Genomic DNA, 21,904 nt, shown 5'->3' on the forward strand with positions numbered 1-21,904 from the left:
GGCCTCCCGCGGCGGCCGCCGGGCCCGGGGGCGTCGAGCAGCCCTGGCCGCGCCTCCGCTCCGCGCTGTCCGCGGAACAAGCGCGCGCCGCCCCGGGCTCCGCCCTGGATCGGCAGGCGCGGAAGAGAAAACTGGTTCCCCGCGAGCGAAGGCCCGTTGCCTGCTGCGGTCGCCGTGAAGTGCGGGCTTTGGCCGAGCGGTGGCGGGTAGGGTGCGAGGACAGTAGGGTCCCCGAGGGACAGCGGCTGGGTCCGGGTCCGAATCGGGGTCTGGTCCCCCGCTGCCTCGCACGCGTCCCGCAGGGGGCGGACCAGTGAAGCCAGCTGCCCTCGGGGGCCCCCTCTGCCTGGCAGCCAGTACTGGGATTGGGGGCGACCCCTAGGACTTGTAGGTGGGAGCCAGCAGGGGCAGGCTGGGGGGAATCCGTGTTGCTGGGGCAGGACACAGCGTCCGGCACATCCCTGCCGCCGTTGGTCTGAAGGCTAAGCGAGCTTCACTAGGGTGGCTGGAGAAAGGGCCTGAGGGACTTCTGCAGAATACCTCGTTCACCTGATTAAGACTTTCTCACAGTGCTGTAGAGCACAGGGAAATACACACAAGATCTTACGGTGGCTCACACAGAAAAACATGTGACAATGAATGTATATATGTTCACGCATAGCTGAAAAATTGTGCTCTACACTGGAATTTGACACAACATTGTAAAATGATTATAAATCAGTAAAAGATGTTTAAAAAAGAAGACTTTCTCACAGTGGACAATTTTGATGAGGTTTCATGTGGGACATGAATTTTCTCAAATTCTGGGCCCATTCCTAGAAGTCCACCCCCCCACCCCCCAGTCTGGTTTTACCCAGTCGCTGCCTGGGGCATTGATCAGAGGGGTTCCCGTCTTCCCCCAGCCACCACCTTGCTGCCTCACTGTGCACCTGTGTGCCTGGACTTCTCAGGCTCCCACAACACCCTAGACCTGGGGGTGGACATTCAGGCTTCCGGGGAGCCCCGGGTGCAGTTCAGGGAGCCGCACGCCCCAAGGCAACTGCTGGTCTGTCGGGATGCTCTAAGCCAGGGCCTGCCCCTCATGCTGGATGTGTCACCAAAGCAGCAGAAGTCCCTGCCCCCTGGCTTGGCCTTTGCTGAAGGTCCTCCCTCATCCTCACCCTCCCCCCAGCACCCTGGCCGTGGGTGCACCTCTGGGCTTCGCGCTGTCTCCGGTCACTCCAGGCGTCTTCAGTTTGCTCTCTAGATCCACCTCTACCTTCCTCTTCCCCAAGACCAGCGGGAGCTGGAAGGCAAGAAAGCCGAGCGGCTGCAGCCCGTGGGAGGTGCTGGCAAGGAGCTCAGAGCGGTGGGAGAAGGCCTGGCTGAGGGTCAACAACCTGCTAGGGGAGGCCGCAGCTCCGGTTCTCACCGTGTCCAGGCCTTGGGACTCTCCCTGCTCAGGGACTGCCTGCCCTGCCTGTTGGCTTCCTTCAACCCTGCTTGCAGGAATGGTCCGCTAACTCCAACGTGTCCTGAGTATCCTGATTGTCATGGTTTGGCCAAGAACTCCCAGCAGTTCCAGTCTCTGTTTCTTCTTCCCAATCACTGCTGGCTTTAGAGAGGAGACACCTTGCTATCTGCAGCAGCAAACTCTAGGGACACTTGTTCCACGAGAAGTTTCAACACCAAGATTTTTCCCCCGGAAGGATTAATATCCAGAATGTTCTTGGGGGAACAGTTTCTCTCTCTCTGAAAGTACCAATTTAAAACAATGTTTTCTTTCAAGTTACAAAGCTGAACAGCAAGTTTTCTTAACACTTTAATTTTAAGCAGTTTTGCAGGGAGGAAGTGGCTTCCTTGGCTGTGGGAAGCAGGTCAGGAGAAGCAGCCAGACTAAAAGGATAGTTCGCTGATAACTGGACAAACCAGGAGTCATAGTCAGATAATCGGAAGAAACATTGTTTCTGTTCTTTTCTGAAATCCAGCCAGCACCACTGCAGCCTAGAACCTGCCACCACTGTCCAAGGGCACTGTGGGCCCAGGGTTGTTTCTGGACTTTTTTAACAGCAGAAAAGGGCATGAATTCAGAGATTTCTCCGGGTAAGAAGTCGAGGGAGGGAAACAGGCACTTGCAGGAGCCACCCCCATGGTCCCTCTCTCCCCTGTGCCCCATGGAGGCTCTGGGGCCTGTTACAGGCAGGGAGCACCCAGGGCAGCAGAGTGGCGCAGCGGGAGCGTGCTGGGCCCATAACCCAGAGGTCGATGGATCGAAACCATCCTCTGCTATATGAGCTTGTTTTTCCCTGGACTGTGAATCCAGTGATCCAAGTTCAGATCTCGGTGGGGCCTGGGCGCCTGTTTTGTCCCCTCCACAGGGGTGCTTAAGGCTAAGGGGTTCAGAGAGGGAAGCTGGGACTGTGTGTCTCTTTGGTGTGATAGTTAGGGCTCTGGATTCTGAATCCACCGATCTGAGTTCAAGCCCCAGTAGCACCTGCTCTGCCAGTGGCTGTCCTGCCATCCCCTCGTGTGTCCTGCTTAGTGGACACAGGACACAGCCTGGCACAGGGCTGCAGGAGACTGAGACCCCAGTCCCTGGGGCCTGGTCACCACTGCCTCCCGTCCCTCCAGAGGAAGCCACCTTAGGAATTTCCTGATTTTTTTTTTTTTCCTCTCTTGCCAAATGCAAGGGAAACTTAAAAGCCCACTTTATTTTATAAAGCAATTTTTTAAACTAGTTAAAAAAATTTTGAGAGGTACTAGGGATTGAATCCAGGATCTTGTGCCACGGAGCTATACCCTCCCCCTTCTTTGTTCTTTCTAATGTTCCTTTTTCCCCTCTCTAGCTTACCTTTAAAAAAAGGGATCCAAGGGGCTCACGCTGTTTTGTTCTGAGCTTTCCCATGATGCACCTTGTAACCTCTGGAATCCCAGGTCAGGACAATGACTTAGCTTCTCCACTGGTGAGTTTCAGTGCAGACTGTTCACTCTTCATGGAAATGCAGGAAAGAGTGCCTTTCACGTACTGCCCACTGGGCACCAGTGTGGCCACCGTCGTAGGAAAGCCTCTTGAGAGAGACACTGCCCTCAGGTGCACCTGCTGTCACTGACACCAGTTCCTCCTAAGCCATCTGCCCACCCACACGGTCATGAGGATGTGCTTACGTGTGCGCACGTGTACGTATACAGTGTCTGTATATGCTTGCACCGTGTGTGTGTGTATGCGTTGTGTGCCTGTGCATACAAGTCTGTACATGGTCTGTACGAACGTGTTCATGCGTACATATACACACACAGCACAGCTATACTTCTGCATGTGTGCACACACGTGTATGCACGTGTGTGCATATGTGACTTGATTTCCATTTAAAAGTCAGACTTCTGTCTGGCACCGGCTTTCCGGTCTCAGAACACAGGGCGTCGCCTTACTCAGGAAGCACAGGGGCCCTTCTCCCTGAACATCAGAGCCGAGGGGCATTTGCTTCAGGCAAGTGCTGGGCTTCCTGGTCCGAGCGGGAACAAAGCCTGTGTGGAGGGAGGTGGCGTGTCAGCACTGGTGCTGGGCCCCCCCGCTGAGGAAGCCCAGGTCTGGTGGTCACCTAATGCATCTAACCCTGACCGTGTCTCCTCACTGCAGGGGTGTGTCCAGAAGCTCCTGCGCTCAGCGCTGAGGCCACACGACACCTTATGTCAGTCGTGTAACAGCCTACAGCAGGTACTGCCCTGGCTCCACACTCGAGGTCAGCGTCAGTCCGACGTCAGTCCAGTGGACAGTGGCTGGACTCCAGTCCTGGTTCCAGCAAAGCTGAGGAGGAAGGACCAATGTCTTACACTCACTGGAACTGGCCCAAGCTCACAGGCCCGCTGGAAACGGAACTGGGATATCTGGGCCGATGTGGTCCAGAGCACGGGTACTGGAGAACGCTCACCAAGATGACCAGAACACGCACAAACCTCTGGGCCCTGTTCACGGTCCACAGGAGGTGTCAGGGGCACCAGAACTCAGACAACAGCGTCCCTGCAGAGCGGCTGCCGCATGTGACATGCACCTGGACCTATCCTGTCCCCTCCTCACGCTGGGATGGCGCCTCTCACTGGCAGACACTCCCCAGGGCGCACCCCCCCCCAGACCATGGGGCCGTCCATCTGCCTGAGTCAGGTGATGAGGGAAACAAATTCTCCCTCCATTTTCCTCTCACGTAGCCGCAACCCAAGGTGAGCTGGGCCATGGATCAGACACCGCACGTGACCACACCCAGCCCCTCAGCCTGGGCCCTGGCCTCCAAATGCTGCAAGAGGTGGCTTTTCAAGCAAGAGCCGCCCTCCCCAGCTCCTGGCACCGGGCCCGTGGAGGGGCTCGGGAAGGACGCTCTCCTGCTCTGAGATCGGGGCGGGGGAGCCCGGCTGGGGACACACTCTCCACCCCAGGCACCCTTCAACTGTTTATTCTACAGTCAGTTACTGTAGACACAGCAACCAACTGAATATAGATTGAAAGCAAAAAATATACAACTTCACACAACATATCCAGTTGTCAACGCAGAGAGCCACACAGGCACGACGCAGCAGAGTAAGACGAAGGGGTCTGACACGCGGGGGTCTTACAGCACTCAGGGGCCTGAGGACGCCAGCACTCGTGTCAGCAGAACCCAGATGCTTTGAAAAACCAACTCTAGGCCTATTCACAGACGTCCTTCCTTTCATGGGATGATCCCTGACATGGAGTTTCACGATTCTGTCGTTTCTGGCTGTTTGCTAGCCCTTTCTGTCTGGCTGTGGGTCAGCGGCTTTCTCTCTTCCATCTTTAAGGCGAGTTCCCTCGAGCAGCATGGGCTGGGGGAGAGTCTTGTCAGGAGCACACGGAGAGCGTCCCTGAGCCCAGTGGACACGCCAGGCCCGGGTGGGAGGGAAGATGTCGGGGAGGAGCTGGAAGGGAGGCCGGACCATCGGGCAGGTGCCTCTCCCACGTTCAGGGTCAAAGGGCTATCACCTGCTTGACCCACCCCCGGGAGGGACCCGGGAGGCTGACCGCACAGCCCAGCCCAAGCAGGGAGGTCCCTCTCTGTCTGTCCGTAACACTCATCGCCTTGCCCAGGCCTCCCCTGCCAAGGTGAGTTCACTGAAAGACTAAATGTGGAAGTTGGGGCGTAAGTTGCCAGAGCGCACAGGGCCCCTCGGCCGGTCTGGCTACTGGAGCAGGAGGCATGCGGCCCCCTGCGGCTGGTACTTCTCAAGAAAAGCTGGAAATCCCAATTTGTATATGGGCCCTGATTCCAAAACAATGCGGTTTATTCGCATTCTGGCAAAAACACTGTCAGGAGTAACAGAAGGTCAAAGCGTGAGCCCACCGGCCGACCACGACCCGTGGCCCCTGCCGCCCGCCGCTTCCATGCCAGACTGCAGGGCCTGTGACTCAGAACTGCTGGGGTCTCAGCTCTTCACGGGACACTTTTCGGATTTCATTAAGCCTAAAAACAGGCGTCTGTCTCAATTTTTGCTCTTTGGGATTTTCTCAGTCTAACAATAAAAGAATGCTCAAACTGGAGCAACTCTCCTCTCAGGGTAGGACACCCTGATCTCACATACGCGACGAGGCCAGCACCACGTGGAGCCAAGGGAGGGGCGGCGACAGGTGGGGACAGAGGAGTCGGAAGAACCAAAGTCGTGAGAGAAGAGCTGAGCCGTTCCCTTTCTGAGTGCCTCTGACGCCCACACCGGCGGCCCCTGTCCTCCAGCCGCGGACAGGCCGCCTCCCGCCTCCCGTGTCTTCACCACTTGATGTCTCGGCTGTTAGCAGGGTGGCCCGGGCCCGGGCGCGCAGTGTGCAGGGCCTCCTGGACGCGGGGGGAGTCGGCGCCGTCCAGCCATTCCTGGTACAGCTCCTGCACGTGGGCGCTCGTCTCAGGGGGCCGCACGGGGACGTCCGCGTAGATGCCCTTCATCCTCTGCAGCAGGGCCTTGTCCGCGCGCCCCTCCTCCGTCTGCGCCTGGCCTCTGCCACTGAGGCACCCTGAAACACACGGGAGCTTGCTCTTTCCCCGCTTCTGTCCAAAGGGAAGACGACTCTGGACCGAGGAAGGGTGTCGGCGTACACCTCGTGGCCGGAGGCCCAACCCAGGCCCCCACCCCCTCCTGTGGAACTCCTCACAGACGCTCTCACCCCACACTGAAATAACACGCCGGCCTCTGAGAGCTGGCTGGCTATGTATGCAAATCTGGATTTGCAATTTCTCTTAAAATGTATCAAAACCAGAAGAACACAGAAATTATTAACGAACAGCTAAATCACTGGGGTCAGCCTAACGCCTTAGTGTGCAGGTTTGCATCTGGGCTGTGCCGGGGAGGGGAGGGGATGGGACGGGTCCCTGGCCCGGACACCCGGACACCCAGACACTGCGGCCTGAACAAGGAACACGCCTCCTACACCCTGCTGCCGCTTTTCTCCAACGCCCTAGATGGCTGTCGCGATTTACAGGACAGAAGCTCATTTAAAACAACCTGCAGCGAATTTCCACCCGGGCCAGGCTTCCCTCCACTTACCCGTTGGCAGCACCTAACAGCTGCCCTGTGGGTCTCACGTCTCTGCTCCCCAGGCCCCGCTCCCTGGCCACTGCTCTAGCTCAGGGCACAGGTGAGCACACCCAGCCTCCACCCTGACTGGCATGCAGGTGTGGGAGGCCCCGTCTGGACCCCAAAGCTCATAGCTCACCTGCTACCCCCTCATCCACACCTCCTGTCCAGTCCTTGGTGTGGGCCACAGGACCTGCCCTCCACGCCCTGGCCCCTGGACAAGGTCTCCGAGGATGCCCGTGCCCCCAGCCAGTGCCCCACTCTCTGCCTGCCCTCAGTCACCCCCCACCGGGGGCCGCCTTTCCTGAAACTCATCTCGCGCCTGGATCCACCCTTTACTCCCCAAATTCCACCTGGTACCCCGTGGGCTGCCCACCCAGGATGGCCCGGATGCCCTGACCCCCGTCTCCGAGTCAGATGGGCCACAGGGTCAAGTCCTCCCAGGGGCCCCTGCCCCTCCTGGGCCTCCATCACTTGGGGACAGAACCAGGCTGGAAGTGTGGGGCCACTCAAGCTGCTGGGGAGCCTCGGTTCCCACGGGCCACAACGCCACCAGTCAGGAGCCCTCCATACAAGCTGCCACACCAGCCGGCGCTCACCTGGTGCCACCTAGACAGCGACTCTTCCCTGGGACCATGTCCCCAAAAGGGTTTGCAAGGCAACACCTGCCTGCCTGCTCCCTCCTCCGTGTGGGTGTTAGGGGAGGGGACAGGCCACAACCACCAGGGAAGCATCCAGGCTCCTGCAAGGCCAGCGGGCTGAGTGACTTGGTGGGCGGTGGCGGGGCCGGCCCCCAAAGTCTTACCCCCAGCACAGGCGAGGACCTCCACACAGTGATACGGGAACTTGCCCTTCTTCAGCTTCAAGACCACATTCTGGATGTTCCGAAAGCCGTACGCAGCAGCAAAGCGCAGCAGAACCTTCCCGCTCTTCTCGAGGGTGACCTCCTGGAAGTCTCTGTTCCTAAGAAGGCGACAAGGCGGACTGTGATCTGGATCCCCTGTGTCTGTGGCTTGAGGATGTTTTGCAGTCCATGTCTGGCCTATCAGCAAACTTTAAAAGTCTGTGAATGATGTGAGAAAGGCCTTTCTACCTCTACTGGTGTAAACCCGACAGACAGCGTCCCCCACCCCGAGGGCACGTGCAGCTAGCTTTGGCCAGTCTGTCCCGGTGGGCAGCGCCGACCACACAGGCAGGCAGGGCACCCCAGCCCCACGCACCTCAAGGAGCGGTAGGTGAGCTCCCCCACGTCCTCGTTGAACAGCTCCTTGGCCGCGTGTCTGAAGATGTGCCCCAGGTGCGCGTCAGGGCTGGCTCCGTCGTGGCGCCTCACCTGCCCCTCCACATCTCCAAACCTCACCAGGAGGGCAGCAAGAGTGAAATCAGACCCCCTGGCTTACCATCCAAGGCCATGAAACCCTTTACAGATATTTATACTTCGGGCAAAAACCTCCTATGTACTGAGTTTCACTGGCCAACACAGAGTGCCGCCCGCAGCCTGGTCCGAGCCTGCAGGCAGCACACCCAGTGCTGCCCACCTGGCTCCGCACCTTCGGCTGTGCGTGCTTCACAACACTTGAAAGGGCCCGCCACCTGCGTCCGGCCAGACGAGGCCTCTGGGTCATCCTGGGCCTGGCTCTGGGTACAGGCACCCCAGCTGCTTGCAGCCTACGGACCTCAGACGCCTTCCACACAAGGGCCACACGTGGTCCTGATGTCACCACGGGGGGGACCTGCCGTGCAGCCCATGTGCTCTGAGCCCTGGGACACAAGGTGCTGCAGGGACGCTGTCAAGGCAGAAACCCAGCCTGCTGCTCTCAGTGCACAGGGACCTGAAGGAGCCACTCTGTGTCCAGAAGGCCCTTCATCCCCCACAGGTCCCGATACGATGCCAGGAACACGTGAAGTTCAGAAAAGGGGGTGCTGGTATGCAAACGTGTGGCCCCCATGTCAGACCACGGGAACCACGGGGCCCCCGACACCCAGTGAATGGTGTCCACGCCAGGGCGCTGCCCACGCTCAGTTCAGAGCTGAGGGTCATGGGGGAGCAACGGAGGAAGGGGCCCTCAGGGGCTGCCCCACACCTAGGCCTCAGTGCTGCGTGTGGCCTCATCGTAAAGCGGGGAGGCCCTGGCAGAGGTCACAAGGTCACACAGGAGGAACCCCCCAAGGTGCCCCTCCCCGCAAAGCCACTTACAGAGTGTCCAGGGCAGCGTCTCTCACTGAGAGGCCACTTTGCTCCATCATCTGAGCGACTTCACCTACAAAGAAGAGGACACGGCCCGCACCGCTCAGGAGCCTTTTCCCTGAGGGGACTGTTGGTTAAGGTGACTTTGGATGCTGCCCTGTCACGGGCAGCAGGTGCAAAGTAGCACCAATGAAATGTCAGTAAAGAGACTAGTTTCTCTTTGTGCCCCTGCAATGGGGGGCTTCTGCAAACAATCTCCCTGTGGCTTTGTTTCCTGAGCTGAAAGCTTTTGTGTGTGACCCCTCATGTGGACAGGACAACAGCTGCCTGCTGTGAGACCAGTGGTGACCCAGGACCACTTTCGGGCCTCTCTTTGCTTCGAGGGCTCCTGAGAAAACAAAACCCCTGAGAGAAAGAGTGAATCCTGCATCGACTGCTGTGCCGTCAGGTGTGAGAGAAGACTGAAGGTCACGAGCAGAGCCCAGTGCGTTCAGAGAAAGGATGCCTGTGTTTCCCGAGACGACCCATCAGCTGAGGTGAGACAGGCCGAGGCGGTGGCTCTCTCCACCCGCTCACCCGTCACTGTCCACAGGAACCTGGCAGTGGAGACCTTTCCCCAGCCAGGGGACTTGCGGAGGGTCACTGCCCTCAAAGTGGCCCGAGAGCCAGCCCTCCGCCTCCACACCATGGGGGCTTGTTTTCAAGCTGTTCAAAGTACCCCCACCCAGGCCAGCAAAGATTTAAGTTACCCCCTCTCGACTGACTGGCTCTGAGGGATTCTGAGGAATCACTCCTGCCCAACACCGAGAGGTGCGCGGGCTCTCTGGGCAAGTCCAAGAGCAAGGCCCCCCGCGGGGAAGCCACCAACAATGTCCCTGGGCACTCTGTGTGCACTCTGTGTGCTCCTGTCTGGGCGGCCCTGTCCTCACCTGAGGTCAGCACGCAGTCAGCACCCCGAGACCCACGTGAGGCCGTGAGCACATCCTCCTGCAGGGCCTCAAGCTTCCTGTCGTAGCACGGGGCCACGATGACGTGGAAAATCTTGTCTGGGGACAGGTTCTGCGGAGAGAGCCAGGGAGCGGCGGGGAGGCAGCTGAATGCACTGGGTTAGCAGACAGCCCTGGCAGCCTGAGGACTCAGGAAGGAGCCAGGAGCTGGCCCACTTCCCCTGAACCTACATGTGGGGACCAAACATGGTCATGAGAAGCCACTGCTGGACTCAAAGTGAATGCTCGGCCACAGATCTTCCTTCTTTCCAGACACTTCCCAGGCAACTGGGCCGCCCCCTGCATGCTCGTGGCTGAGCTGGAATCGGTGGCAAGGCCAGGGTGCCACATGCCCTTCTGGGGAGGCCTAAGTGGAAAGGCCTCACCCCGGGCAGAGCCTGAGCAGGAAGCCGGCCCTTGTCACAGCTCTGGGGAAGCACGTCCCCCCAGCAGGCCCGGCAGCACTGAGGGCCGAGAAACACCTGGTTCCTCCAGACGTCCGGGGCGCGCAAGCACAGGCAGAACGTCCCGTGGGTCACTTTCCTGTCCCCAGTGGAACACACGCCAACATCATGTTTCTGCAATTTCTGACTGTGTTGACTTAATGAGGAAACTGTTAAGAAAAGCCCCCACGGCTAAGCTAATAGTCCCCCCAAGTGTGTGTAGCTGTTTAAGCCGGTTTCAGGCATTTGAATGACCTGGACCTCTACTGTCTTCCCTGGTCCCCCAGCGCCTGACCACCTGACAGAGGGCAACGCGGGCACCCCAACGGCTGGGAAGCAGGCCACAGGCGGGGGCCACATTGTGTGTGGCACTGGCGGCGGGGGCTCCAGCAGGACCCAGGCCTGGGTACTGCCCGAGTCCCGGAGGCAGACCCGGATCACATGCTGGGGGCCAGAGTCAGACCACAGAGGGCAAGGGACCGCTGAAGAGGGGGTGCCACACCCAGGGTGTTGAGGGCCCTGGAAAGGAGAACGGCAGGGCCAGGCGGGCCGGGAGCCCTTCCTGCATGAGGACAGAGCGGCTCGCGAGGAGGCCGCCCACGTGCCGAGGCTCCCGAGGTCTGCGGGAAAGGCCAGGCTTCCATCAGTGTGAGCTCAGGGCCTGTCCTCACACTCGGGGCACCTCCCCCAGCCCCGCGGCTCGTGCACCTGCTCACGGGGGCCCTTTGGGAAGGGGCTGGCTTACCTGCCGTCTGGCAAAGTAGTCCTTCACCAGAGATCCCATGATCTGCTGGGGAGACTTGGCAGTGCAGAGGTGAGGGGTGACGGGGTGGCCTAGCACCCGCTCAGCGTATCGGACCCAGCCTGGGGAGGGAAGGGCCCGTCAGCTCCTCATGACTGCTCCACTCAGGGTGAAGCCAGGATACCCTTTCCTTTGGCCTCCTCTGGGGTGTGTCACAGACTCCCCAACGAACCACCTCTTCTCATGGCTCAGCCACGGGAACCCCAGGAGCCTTTGCTGCTTGACTGGAAGGTGCCCCAGCCCAGAGAGGACAGTGCAGCAGGATGGAAGGAGCTGGGGTAGCAGGTCCCCCAAAGTGAGGGGAACAAGCCTGGAGGAGCAGCTGCGAGGCAGCTCCTGCGCCGCATGGCTCCAGCTGCACCGCGCTGGCTGCAAAGCTCTCACAGCCGGGACGGCTGGCCGCGGGGCAGCTTCACACTCCTGCTGGAGGCGAGCAGCCCGACAACTGCCCCCTTTCAGGACAACGAGCTACAAGAAGTCCACACCCCAGAGAGACACTCCGTGAACAGCACCATCCACGATGCACCCGTGACAGGCCCAAGATGTGTTCTAAGCATTTCCCCCGAGTTGCTGACTGGGGGCACCGCTGCTGGCCTAGTTTCCAGGTCTGGACACAGGTCAGAGGGGTCAGCGGACCACACGGCCAGCAGCTCATCGTGCAGGAGCTGGGCTGGTCTTGCTTCTCCCACTGGGCACGGCCAGGCGAGGAGGGTGTCTGGTGACACTACTGGCCCCACGGACGGGCGAGTACACTGCAGCATCAGGAGGGTGAGTGGGTGACAGAAGCCTGGTGACGAGCTGCCCACCAGACCCCTGGGCAGCCAACTCCCCAGGCCCGCCCTGCGGGGGAGGGGCAGCAGGCAGCAGCCTGAAGATCCCATCTGAGTAAACGGACACCATGGCCGTCATCTGCTTGCAGGCCCGGCACCCTCAGGAAATGCCCACGGTGACCAGCCAAAGCCCGAGGAGAGCCGCTGCTGGAGTGTTCGGGGCCCAAAGCTGCTCCTACCGCGGGTGTGGCTGTGTAAGGCCCCTGCCCACCCTCGGCTCAGCTCCAGGGCCATTGGCAGACTCGCCCTCTGGCCCACCCAGCTTTGTGCTGTGACGGTCCTCCAGGCGGCCAGGGTGGAAGAGGCCCAGCAGGACATGGGGGGACAGGGTCACAGGTCCACAGCACCGGGCACCCGAGGCCAGACAGGCCAGCACTCTCCCCAGGACATCTGCTCAGAGTCTGCTACAGGCGCTGACCTGGGGCCTTAGCTTCGGGGGAGCACATCCTACCCTCAGACCACCCGCCCTTCTCAGGGGCCTCTCTGAAGACACAGAGGGTGGCGCGCTCAGAGACGCTCTGCCAGGCTGAAGACACGACTCCCGCACCTCAGCTCGACGAGCACCCCGTGGGTCCCACACAGTCCAAGGCCCAAGGGTGCCTCTGGGGCCGAGTGTTCAAGCCCTCAGCCCCTTAGGTAGAGGTGCAAAGGTGGGTACTGGGGGGCGAGGCCCAGGCGGTCTGTGGGCAGTGAGGGCCACCCAGACGCCCCCGCCCTGGCCTGGACGCACCGCCCTCCAGTCAGTCCGAGGAAGCAGCACTGGATGGAGGGGCCCCACGAGCGGACACCAAGCCAGATTCTGCATGCCAGGCTGAACCATCGATCCTGGTGTTGCCTCTGCTCCCCCAGGTTGTCACAGGGAAGCAAAGTGCCGACGCCAAATTGTAGAAGAGGTTAGTGTTGAACCAGATCTCACCTCATCTCCCTGAACGTGAGAGGCGGAGCAAACTGAACAAGTTTTAGTTTCCACCGACTTAGGTGGAAAGAGCCTCAGGAGGAAAATGCATCATTACCTCGGAAGGACACTCCAGAAGCTCCAGACCCACAAGGAAACAGCCCTGAACAGCCTGAAGGGACCACGGATGCAGCAATGCCAGGCCAGGGGAGGGGAGCGCCGGGCTGTGGCCCAGGACGACTGCGTGAGGAGGCAGGCCCTGTACGGACTGCGCGCTGCGTTTGCTCCGGGCACAGGGCTCATGGGTCCCCGCGGGCATCAACCACTGCTTGTCGCCCACCCCAAGCAGCGTCAGCTCCGGCCGGCAGTGGAGGCTCCCGTCCTGGGCCCCACCCGAGGAACCTGGCACCAGCTGCTGTCTGGTGTCAGGAGAGCACAGGAATACTCCTGTGATGGGAATGTGGGCAGGAAGTCTGGACCCGACATCCCAGGGCCGACCCTCACTGGGAGCGTCCACCTGGGAGTCACCTTTCCAGGAGGACAAGCCACACACCGGAAACAGACGCTGAGCACCTCCGCCTGCCCGCGGGCCACTGAACAACACAGCCCAGTTAATGAATCAACCCATGGCCCTCTTGGACAGATGGCGAATTTCCTCTCCATGGTTTTATAAGTGGGTGGAAAGTATTTCCAAATTCTAAGCAACCACAGCGTCAACATTCCAACTTATTAAATCATAACCCTAACGATTGATGGGTGACGCGTAAAATGCTAGAGAAATCTGAAACTGTGATGGGAGGAAAAGACCAGGAACGTCACAGAACAACAGAACCCCGGAGCTCACGCAGCCCGGACAGCAGCTTTCCCACACCCCCACGGCCCCAACTGCGCCAGAAGTGACTTCCCCGAGCGTCACCAGCGCAATTCCTTCCTCCCTTCGGCTTCGTCTGTAAACGTGTTCTTATTCCAAAACTTCTATTTTTCCAGAATTAAAAAAAAGCTGTGATAAAGTTTCCCTGCACCTCAGGCACCAGACTCCATGAAATCTAAGTAAAGACGGGTTGAGATGTGCGCCGGGGCGGATCCAGTATCGACATAAAGAAACACTGTTGCTGTAGAATTTCTACTTCAGCGGGCAGAGGGTGCGGGAGTGCTTGCCACATCACCCATGATTATGTGGACATCTGAAATGTTTATGAAATATTTAATACTTCAAAGAGTAAGTAGATTTATTTCCCTTAATACGTAACACGTTTGTCTCAACTTCAGAAATATGGACAGACGAAGACAAGAAATTAACACTCAGCTGTCAGGTCTCCCCACCAAACCACCCAGAATCAACAAACATGCTGGGTGACATGAAACTGCTCCAGGCCCAAGCTCCCCGCCGCCCCCCGACCACTGGGCGGCACCCCGTGGCCGTGCTCACCAGGACAGGCGGACGTCAGCATGGGCAGCGTTGGCTCCTCCTCGCTGTGCCGGCGGAAACGGCGCACAAACTCCTTCTGGCTCTCCAGGACACTGAAGTCTGCGGCGATCGTGGTGTCAAAGACGAAGCGCACCCCTGTGGGGAGAGAGGCGCGCTCGGCTCCACGTCCCAGGATGCAGGCTCCGCCCTCGGGCTCAGCTTCCCAGGGCCGACCTGGGGGGACAGACGCTCCCTGCCCACCCAGGACCGCGCCGGTCACTCCAGCCGCAGCATGCTCACCCTCCACAACACAACACACCCGTTCCCTCCTGCTTCCTCTCTCTCCACACCTGCACCAACACAAACGCCTCACGCCGCTCCAGGTGCAAGTGAACGGGGCACTCACTCCCCCGCACAAGCAGCATTGTCTTCCAGCTCGCTGGCTGAGTTAGCTGCAGCCTGTAAGGGTCTTTGGGATCCGCAAAGCAAGTAAAAGGAGTAAACTGCTGAGCACACCTTTACAACGGTCTTCATTTTCATGTTGATTTTTAACTAGCTACCTTTTTCTTAGCAAGTTTCTAAACTGAAGTATAGCTGATATACAGTATTATACACGACAAGCACACGACACAGCGATTCACAACTTTGAAGCTTATGCCCCGCCCACAGACGCGACAAACCCTGGCTCGGTTCCCCATGCGGTGCGCACATCCTTGCAGCTCAGTCCGCACACGGCAGTTCGCACCTCTGACCCCTCCACCCCCTCGCACCCCCAGAGAACTGCTAGTCTGTTCTCTGTGTTTTCTTTTCTGTTATGTTCACTAGCTTGTTGTGTTTTTCAGCCTCCACATGTGATACCACACAGCAGTTGTGTTTCTCTGTGTGACTCACTTCACTTGGCTAACACCCTCCAAGTCCACCCGTGCTGCTGCAGATGAGTTTTCTTAATACTGGAAAATAAGCCTAAGACAAAAGCGTGCACTTTCAATAACTGCAATGAAATAAATTAAACAAGTAACTTTAATATCTGCAGCCAGTCTAAACCTTAAAAACAGCCAATTGTCCTTAAAAAAAATACTGTAAATACTGTCATCTGAGATAGTTACATTAAAAAATCAGCTTCACTGTAGGTGTGTTTCCTTTATTAATACTAAGATATAATACCTGATTATTTACTTAAAAAATAACTCCCTCCTAAGATAGGGCCTGTCACTACAAGAAGATACAGCACCTAATGACCTGGGTCTTTGGTAAAGCTAAGGTAAGCTTGGGCTTTTTAAGATTAAAAGCGTTAAGGAGTGACCTCAGGAGACCACGCTGTGGCCTTAGTTTTGGTTGTGGCACACTGTGCACAGAGCAGCAAGGCAGGCGGGCTGGCCCAGGACGTTGAGCCATTTTATTATATTAGTAACGCCCAACACATTTAAGTCTTAAAAAACCTACTGAGGCATCGAATCGTAAAGACTGTTATTCGGCAAATGGCTCAAGTTCTCCTCCTCTGAGCCCGTAGCTCTTGGGGCAGGAGGGGCTGGGAAAGGAGGGGCCAGGGATCTGCAGGCTCCCGGGGTAGGGGGAAGGGCGGGGTTCTGGTCTGGGAGCATCTTACTGCCCTTTGACTCAGTATGAGTCCAGAATTCACTCACATTTAAGTCCTTGTGCCCTGAACGATGATCCTTCTCATTCCTCACACCAAGGACACAGCCCACCCCTTCTGCTCTGCTCGAGAGCTTCCAAAGCATCGCAGGTGGTATTCTCCACCAAACAAATCCCCCGTGGCCTCCAAGAGCCGGGCAGTCGAGGTTGCTAGGCAAGTGTGGGTCCCGCATGGGTCCCGCACGGCCCCAGCGAGCTGCCCTAAAATGGTCACTTGCCATTCCCGGGCGGCCAGCTTCGGCCGGAACACAACACCCATCTGCATGGCAACGGGGTGAGGGACACCTGCCTACCCTGGGGCAGGGCAGGGTCCTCTTACGTTCCACAAGACTCTCATGGGAGTTCTTATCTACCCTGGGCCCTTGAAAATTGAACTCCAGAGGTAAAAAGGGCAGTTGTAAACTCAAGTTGTATCAAATTCATTTGCTATAAATAATACCAAAAGGCACCTCACCAAGACTTTTGAGAAAGCCACAGAGTCTTCTGGATGCATCAGTCACACTGAGGCTGAATTTAGCAGCAAAATAAGGCAGAGACTGAGGACACACCGACACTGCCACCACCTTGTGCTTAGAGGTATCACACTTCTAGGAGGAATAGAGAAGAAGGTTACATACGTGGTAATTACATGGGGAGAGAAAATGAGACACTTTGGTGAAAAGCCTAGAACAGGTTGTAATAAATGTCCTATGGAGAGACTAATAAAATAGACAGGACACTCGCAAGCATAATAACTAAGGAAAAAGGAGAAAAAAAAATAGAATTAAAAGATGAGACATCCCGTGGGGAGGGCACAGTTCAGTGGTAGAGTGTGTTCTTAGCACTCATGAGGCCCTGGGTTCAATCGCCAGTACCTCCGTTAGATAAATAAATGAATAAGCAAGCTAATTAACCCCCCAACAAAAGGACTTAAAAAAAAGGGAGGGACACCCCAAGAGATTTTGTCAATCTTAAAATCAATGCTATATCATAAATGCACACATTAGTATCACATACAAATGCAAACATCTGGAGAAAATGGGTAAGTTTAAGTGAAAAACAAGCTATGTACAACACTGGCCCGTAAATAACTGAAATGACCCATTACAGTGAGAACGCTGGGCTCCGTCTCCAGGAGGCTCGAGCCCAGGTCAAAATCAGTGGCAAATTTTTAAGCAGTGGCTACTTCTCATTTTCTGTACGTTATTCTAACAAATACAATACAAACAAGCATGAAACCACGCCACCAACACCCTGAAACTAAAACCAGATGCTTCTAGCTCACGACGTCCCTGAAGAGTATGAGGGAAGTGAGCGCAGAGAACGCTGACTCGGCGTGGGGCGGAAGCAGACGGGCTAGCCTGGAGGGGAGGGAAGGCGCAAGGCTGTCCCGGCAGAGGTTGTACAGGTCAGACTGCTGGCAAGTTAGGGCAAGTGGGGACCGGACAGTGGTGCTCAGAGGCACCGTCCACCGTAGTCTACCTGTGCACAGCCGCACCCCCAGCTCAGGTGTGACGGCCTGACCTGACATGGGAAAATGAGACAACGCTGAGGCTGCCTGTCCCTCTGGATGGGGTCCCCTGTCACGTGACACCCGGGAAGCCTGACAACGCCATTGGGGCGCCAACCTGGCACACACTGACCTCTGGCGCCCTCACAAGCTCCTGGGACGCCCGAGCCAGCCAGATGCGGCTTCTGCAGTGGGTGCCAACAGCACCCGGACGCAGATCCAGAAGCGGGACGAGGGCTGCAAGTTCCAGGTGCTAACGGGGGGAGGGGGCAGAGGGTGGGCGCCCCGACTTCACTTCCTGTCCCACTGTCCCAGGGTTTCGAGGGCTCGCTCCTCACTGATTCTCACTCAAATGTCACCTGCTGTGAGAGAGCCAGGAACCAGGAGGGGTCAGCCTGAGCCCAGAGCAGAACAGATGCTGCTGTTTCCTGATGACAGCTCCGAGTGACTGACTCACCCAACCCCAGAACCTACCCCTCAAGCTTTCAGTTTCATGAAATAACTATTTTCTTTTTATGCTAGTTAGAGGTTGGGTACACACTCTCTACAGCAAAAATGCTGACTGATATGGGTATCTGCCAAAAGTTTCTGCAAACGTCTACTTAACAGGAACATTTGACCAGCATTTCTGCTTAAGCATGAAACAAGACACAGCACTATTTTCATCGCCGCTGTTATTTGAGGTTGATTTAAAGGTCCTAAACAACACCATCAGAAAAAGAAAATGCATCCCAGGTGGAAGAGATAAAATCTGTTATCTGCAGTCAAGCCACCAAGAAAGCCACAAGGGCTGCACAGGTCACCACACCCCCGGTCAGGAGCACACACGCAGCCTGGGCGAGAGTGCAGGCAAACCGTGATGAGCTTTTCAGCACTGTCTGCCTTCCGCTTCCCTTCTTCCCTTTCCCACGTCCTCCGACCAAGAAAGCCATTCCTGGAATACGAGTGACAGCAGGTCTGCGGGGACGTGCTGAGAGACACAGCCCTGCCCCAGACTGAAGAGCTCCTGGAACAGAACCTGTCCCTGAGGACGGCCTGGGGCTCCTCCACTTTCCCAGCCAGGTGGCCCAGGGGGCGGTGCCCACCACAGCGGTGGTCAGTCAGGGAGTGTGACTCTGCAGACTGTCTGCTACGGCAGGGGACACAGGGTCAGGGCCCACACACGTGCCCTGAGTCCCAGCAGAGGCTTCCTGCCCCACCTTGACCTTCACCCGCCTCCTGCCCGGGGGCCGTACCTTATTAAGGTTCAGGACTCGGAGGAAGTCCTTGGTGTTCTGCTGGGAAACCTGGACTCCTTCCTCTGCAGTCACACAGCTGTCACAGGCCAGGCAGTCACTCAAAAATATCTTGGCGTCAGCCAATTTATGGAATTCTCCCTTCTGTGAAACAGAGATAGTGTTTGGCCTGATTCTTCAACAAAATTCTGCAATGTGTGCTTCTTTAGGGAATGGAACAGAGTAACCACGATACAAGAAACTGGCGAAGACCCGAGATGACCCGGGCCTGGCGTACAGCTCCAGGTGCTGCGGCTGCGATGGTACCAGGGTCCACAGGGAGTGGTGGGGCGGGAGCAGGCCAACACCGTCAAACTGGCCACTGGCCTTCCTGCCCCCACACTCCTCCTCCTCGGGGGCTCTGCCCCAGACTGCTCTGCCCCACCCTGAGGCTCAGAAGTGGAGCAGCTCACGCTGATCATGGGCATCGGCCTCCTCACGCCGTCCAGGTCCAAGCTGTGCCGTTCAAACCTGATCTCACTACAAGTGAGCCTGCTCACCTGGACGCAGGTCTCCTAACTGCACCCATGCCCACTCATTCTCTGCAGCCCTGCCCCGAGGCAGAGGTCCCCTGGACACAAGCTGCCCTCCTCTGCCGGAGGCCCGCATCCCGTCACTCCCCCAAGCTCTCACTTCTATCCACACCTTCCTGCACCTGTTGAGCTTTCACCCCATCCCGACGCCCACCCCTCAGTTCTCACCACCCTTCAAGGCCCACTCCAGCAGCCCCTTCCTGCCCTGCTCACCCGAGGGTGTCCACCCACCGTGCTGGTGGGGCACCCACTCAGGCCCTGTTCACACGTTATCTCCCGGCCACCACAGCCCTGGAGAGAGGTAACCCGACTCTTCAAGTCCCTGATAAGGAAACGGGCTCCTAGGGTTAGATGTCTGTCCAGGGTGATGTAGCCAGAGGGCAGGCGTGGGAGGCCCTCTGCTCCAGGCTGCAGGGCCCCAGGTGCTCCCTGCCTCTCTGCTGCCTCAGTGCCCTGGGTGCTGCTCACTGAGCCATAGCCTCCACGCCTCAGGGTGGTGCTGGTGCACCAGGGGGGGCAGGTCAACACCGGGCCAACTCAGCGTCGTGTTAGGACTACTCTCCCACAGTGTCAATGCTCCAGTCCTCCACTGGGGACCAGTGCTTTCTGAGGGAATATGCGACCTTAACCTCCACATCCTTCTCTCTGTAAAATGGGGGCTTAAAATGCTCATCCTAAGCAAGAAATGAGAGCACATGTACAAACCAGTCTCCAGCACCAAGCTCAGGGTGTGTATCCAGTAAACATAAACCATCACCACCAGCTAAGAACTTTAGCACTAAGAACTAGGAGAAAAAACCACCGGAAAAATAAGCTTACAGAATTGTAAGATTTGAATTATTTTATAAGTTGTCTTCCTAAAACCCTATCTTACAGAGTGGAACTTTCCATTATTAAAAAACCTGCAGGTTTACCTATCACAGCCCTGCTCCTAACGAACGGCCAAGCACGACACTGTTCTCTGCTCCTAACGCAGTGCGTCTTGGCTTGGTGCACTCTTACCTTGAAGACCGTGTGCCTCCAACTCACCAACCCCAGACGTCTGGCCCTGGCAGGGGCTTTTAGCCCCTCATTTCTTGCTTTCTTAGAGGAATGAGATACGTGGTGATGTGGACCCCCGAGAGAAGAAAAACAGCAGCAGCTACTTCTCCTACAGCTGACACAGAACAGACACATCGACTTGCCTCTCCATCCTCCCGGGCTGGACTTGATACATCGAGTGATGCATTCTCTTGGTCATCAGTTTTTGTTTTTTTACTACATTCCTTAAAAAGGCAAAAGGACACGTGAAAGAACAACTTTTAATCTCTCAATTAAAAAAATGCATGTATTTGTTGATCAATTAATCTCACACCTAGAAATCTTTTCTACAGAAATAAGAGCAATTGGACTTGTGGACACACTAACACACCCACACCCACCCTGATATCTGCATCGTTTGCAGGAACTGGAAACTAGAAGGAAGGTGGTCTCTCACGACAGGTGAATTAGCGCCTGACTACCTGGACACCTGGACACTCAGAACTAGGAGCGTATGTAATGGTCTGAAAAGGCACCTTTGGCATAAGGCTAACTGAACGTGCGAGTGGTGCAGTAGTATTTACGACACGATCCCATTTTGAAAAACAGAAGCCCCTGTGCCTGCGCGGTACAGTTAAGTAGGTTATCGGAGCCTAGAGACAAGCGTGGAGGTCACAGTCACCTGGTGGCAGGAGGCCCAGCCCACGTTTCCTTCCTGCGCTTCTGTACTGGTCCGTTACTATAAGCATGTAAGTTTTTAGACACGGTAAACCACCCCCAGAAACATTTTTGACGCCGTAGCGATCATTCACACCAAGAATGGTGTTTGCCCGAGTGCCCTGAGCGGTGGCACAGGTTGGCTGCTTTTTCTGGGGGTTTCCAGCCTCGAAGGTACTTGAAAAGGACAGACAAGCGCGCGGAAAACCAGAAAGAGCGAGCGCGCGCCGTCGTCACGCCGCCCCCGGGGGCGGGAACCGGACGCGCCGGCGGCTCCCCCACAGCCGCCGCCGCCCCAGAGAGGCCGCGAGCCGCTGGCGGGAGACCGTGCGGAGGCAGAGGCGTTCGGAGCTGCCGGGCTCCCGACGTCCTGAGGCCCCGGGCTTCGCGAGCGCAGTCCCCTCCAGCCCCCTACCGCGGCCCCCGACCCCGACCCCGGCCCCGAGCGCGCGCAGCCCACCTTCCGCGTGCAGTGCTCACACTTCATCTGGAGCCGGGCGGGCGGGTCCGGGCGGGAGGGTTCGGGCGCGCAGCCGGCGGAAAGCACTGAGAGACCGGGTCACTGCCGCCTGCTACCCGCCGCCCTTTGTTGTTGTCGCCTTGGCGCGGCCCCACCCCCAGCGGCTCCGCTCGACCAATGAGAGCTCGGAGAACGGGCGCCCCACAACCCGAAACCAATCGGAGCGCGCGGAGGACGGTGCGGCTCCACGCTACGGGGCCCTGCCTAGGCCAATGAGAGCGCGGGAAAGGGGCGTGTCGGCCCTCGGAACCAATAGGAGTGCGCGGGGGCGGAGCCAGTTTCGCCCCGTCGGGAGCCCGCGGAGGCCCGGACATGTTCTCGCGTGGGTTTCAGCGGCCTGCTGGCTCGGGGCTAGCAGGCTGACGGTCGTGAGGGTGGGTCGGGGTCGTTCCCGGGCGCTCGGGCCAGTCAGCTGGGCGCCGGACGCGCGCCTTCCTACCGGTTCGGGCCGGCAGAGATGTCGCCTCCCGGCCCGCCGCCATAGCTGGCCCGAGGCGCGTCACGTAGGCCGGGGTGGCGGCAGTGCGCACGCGCTGCGGGCCCGGGAGCACGTGGCGCCGTCGGGGGCGCGAGGCGCTGCACCTGCGTCCGCCCTCC

The 21,904-nt window shown here is 57.8% G+C and overlaps 1 protein-coding gene and 1 non-coding gene across 2 annotated transcripts; one reads left to right on the top strand and one right to left on the bottom strand.

Moving 5' to 3' along the window:
• The first annotated feature begins 2,196 nt into the window (after positions 1–2,196).
• On the top strand, positions 2,197–2,268 carry TRNAM-CAU (transfer RNA methionine (anticodon CAU)). The gene has a single exon. It is a non-coding gene; the product is annotated as a tRNA-Met (tRNA).
• Positions 2,269–4,408: 2,140 nt separating this feature from the next.
• NARF (nuclear prelamin A recognition factor) lies at positions 4,409–21,388 on the bottom strand. Its single transcript, XM_031469439.2, has 11 exons — positions 21,248–21,388; positions 20,235–20,315; positions 18,479–18,622; positions 16,209–16,341; positions 14,123–14,257; positions 10,912–11,030; positions 9,667–9,796; positions 8,747–8,810; positions 7,770–7,904; positions 7,355–7,512; positions 4,409–5,989 (listed from the first exon to the last, which is right to left on the bottom strand). Exons 1-11 carry the CDS (start codon positions 21,272–21,274, stop codon positions 5,748–5,750), a joined length of 1,368 nt encoding a protein of 455 aa, XP_031325299.1. The 5' UTR covers positions 21,275–21,388; the 3' UTR covers positions 4,409–5,747.
• Between the last annotated feature and the right edge of the window lie 516 nt (positions 21,389–21,904).

The sequence above is a fragment of the Camelus dromedarius genome, chromosome 16, assembly GCF_036321535.1.
Source record: "Camelus dromedarius isolate mCamDro1 chromosome 16, mCamDro1.pat, whole genome shotgun sequence".
Lineage (NCBI taxonomy): Eukaryota > Metazoa > Chordata > Mammalia > Artiodactyla > Camelidae > Camelus > Camelus dromedarius.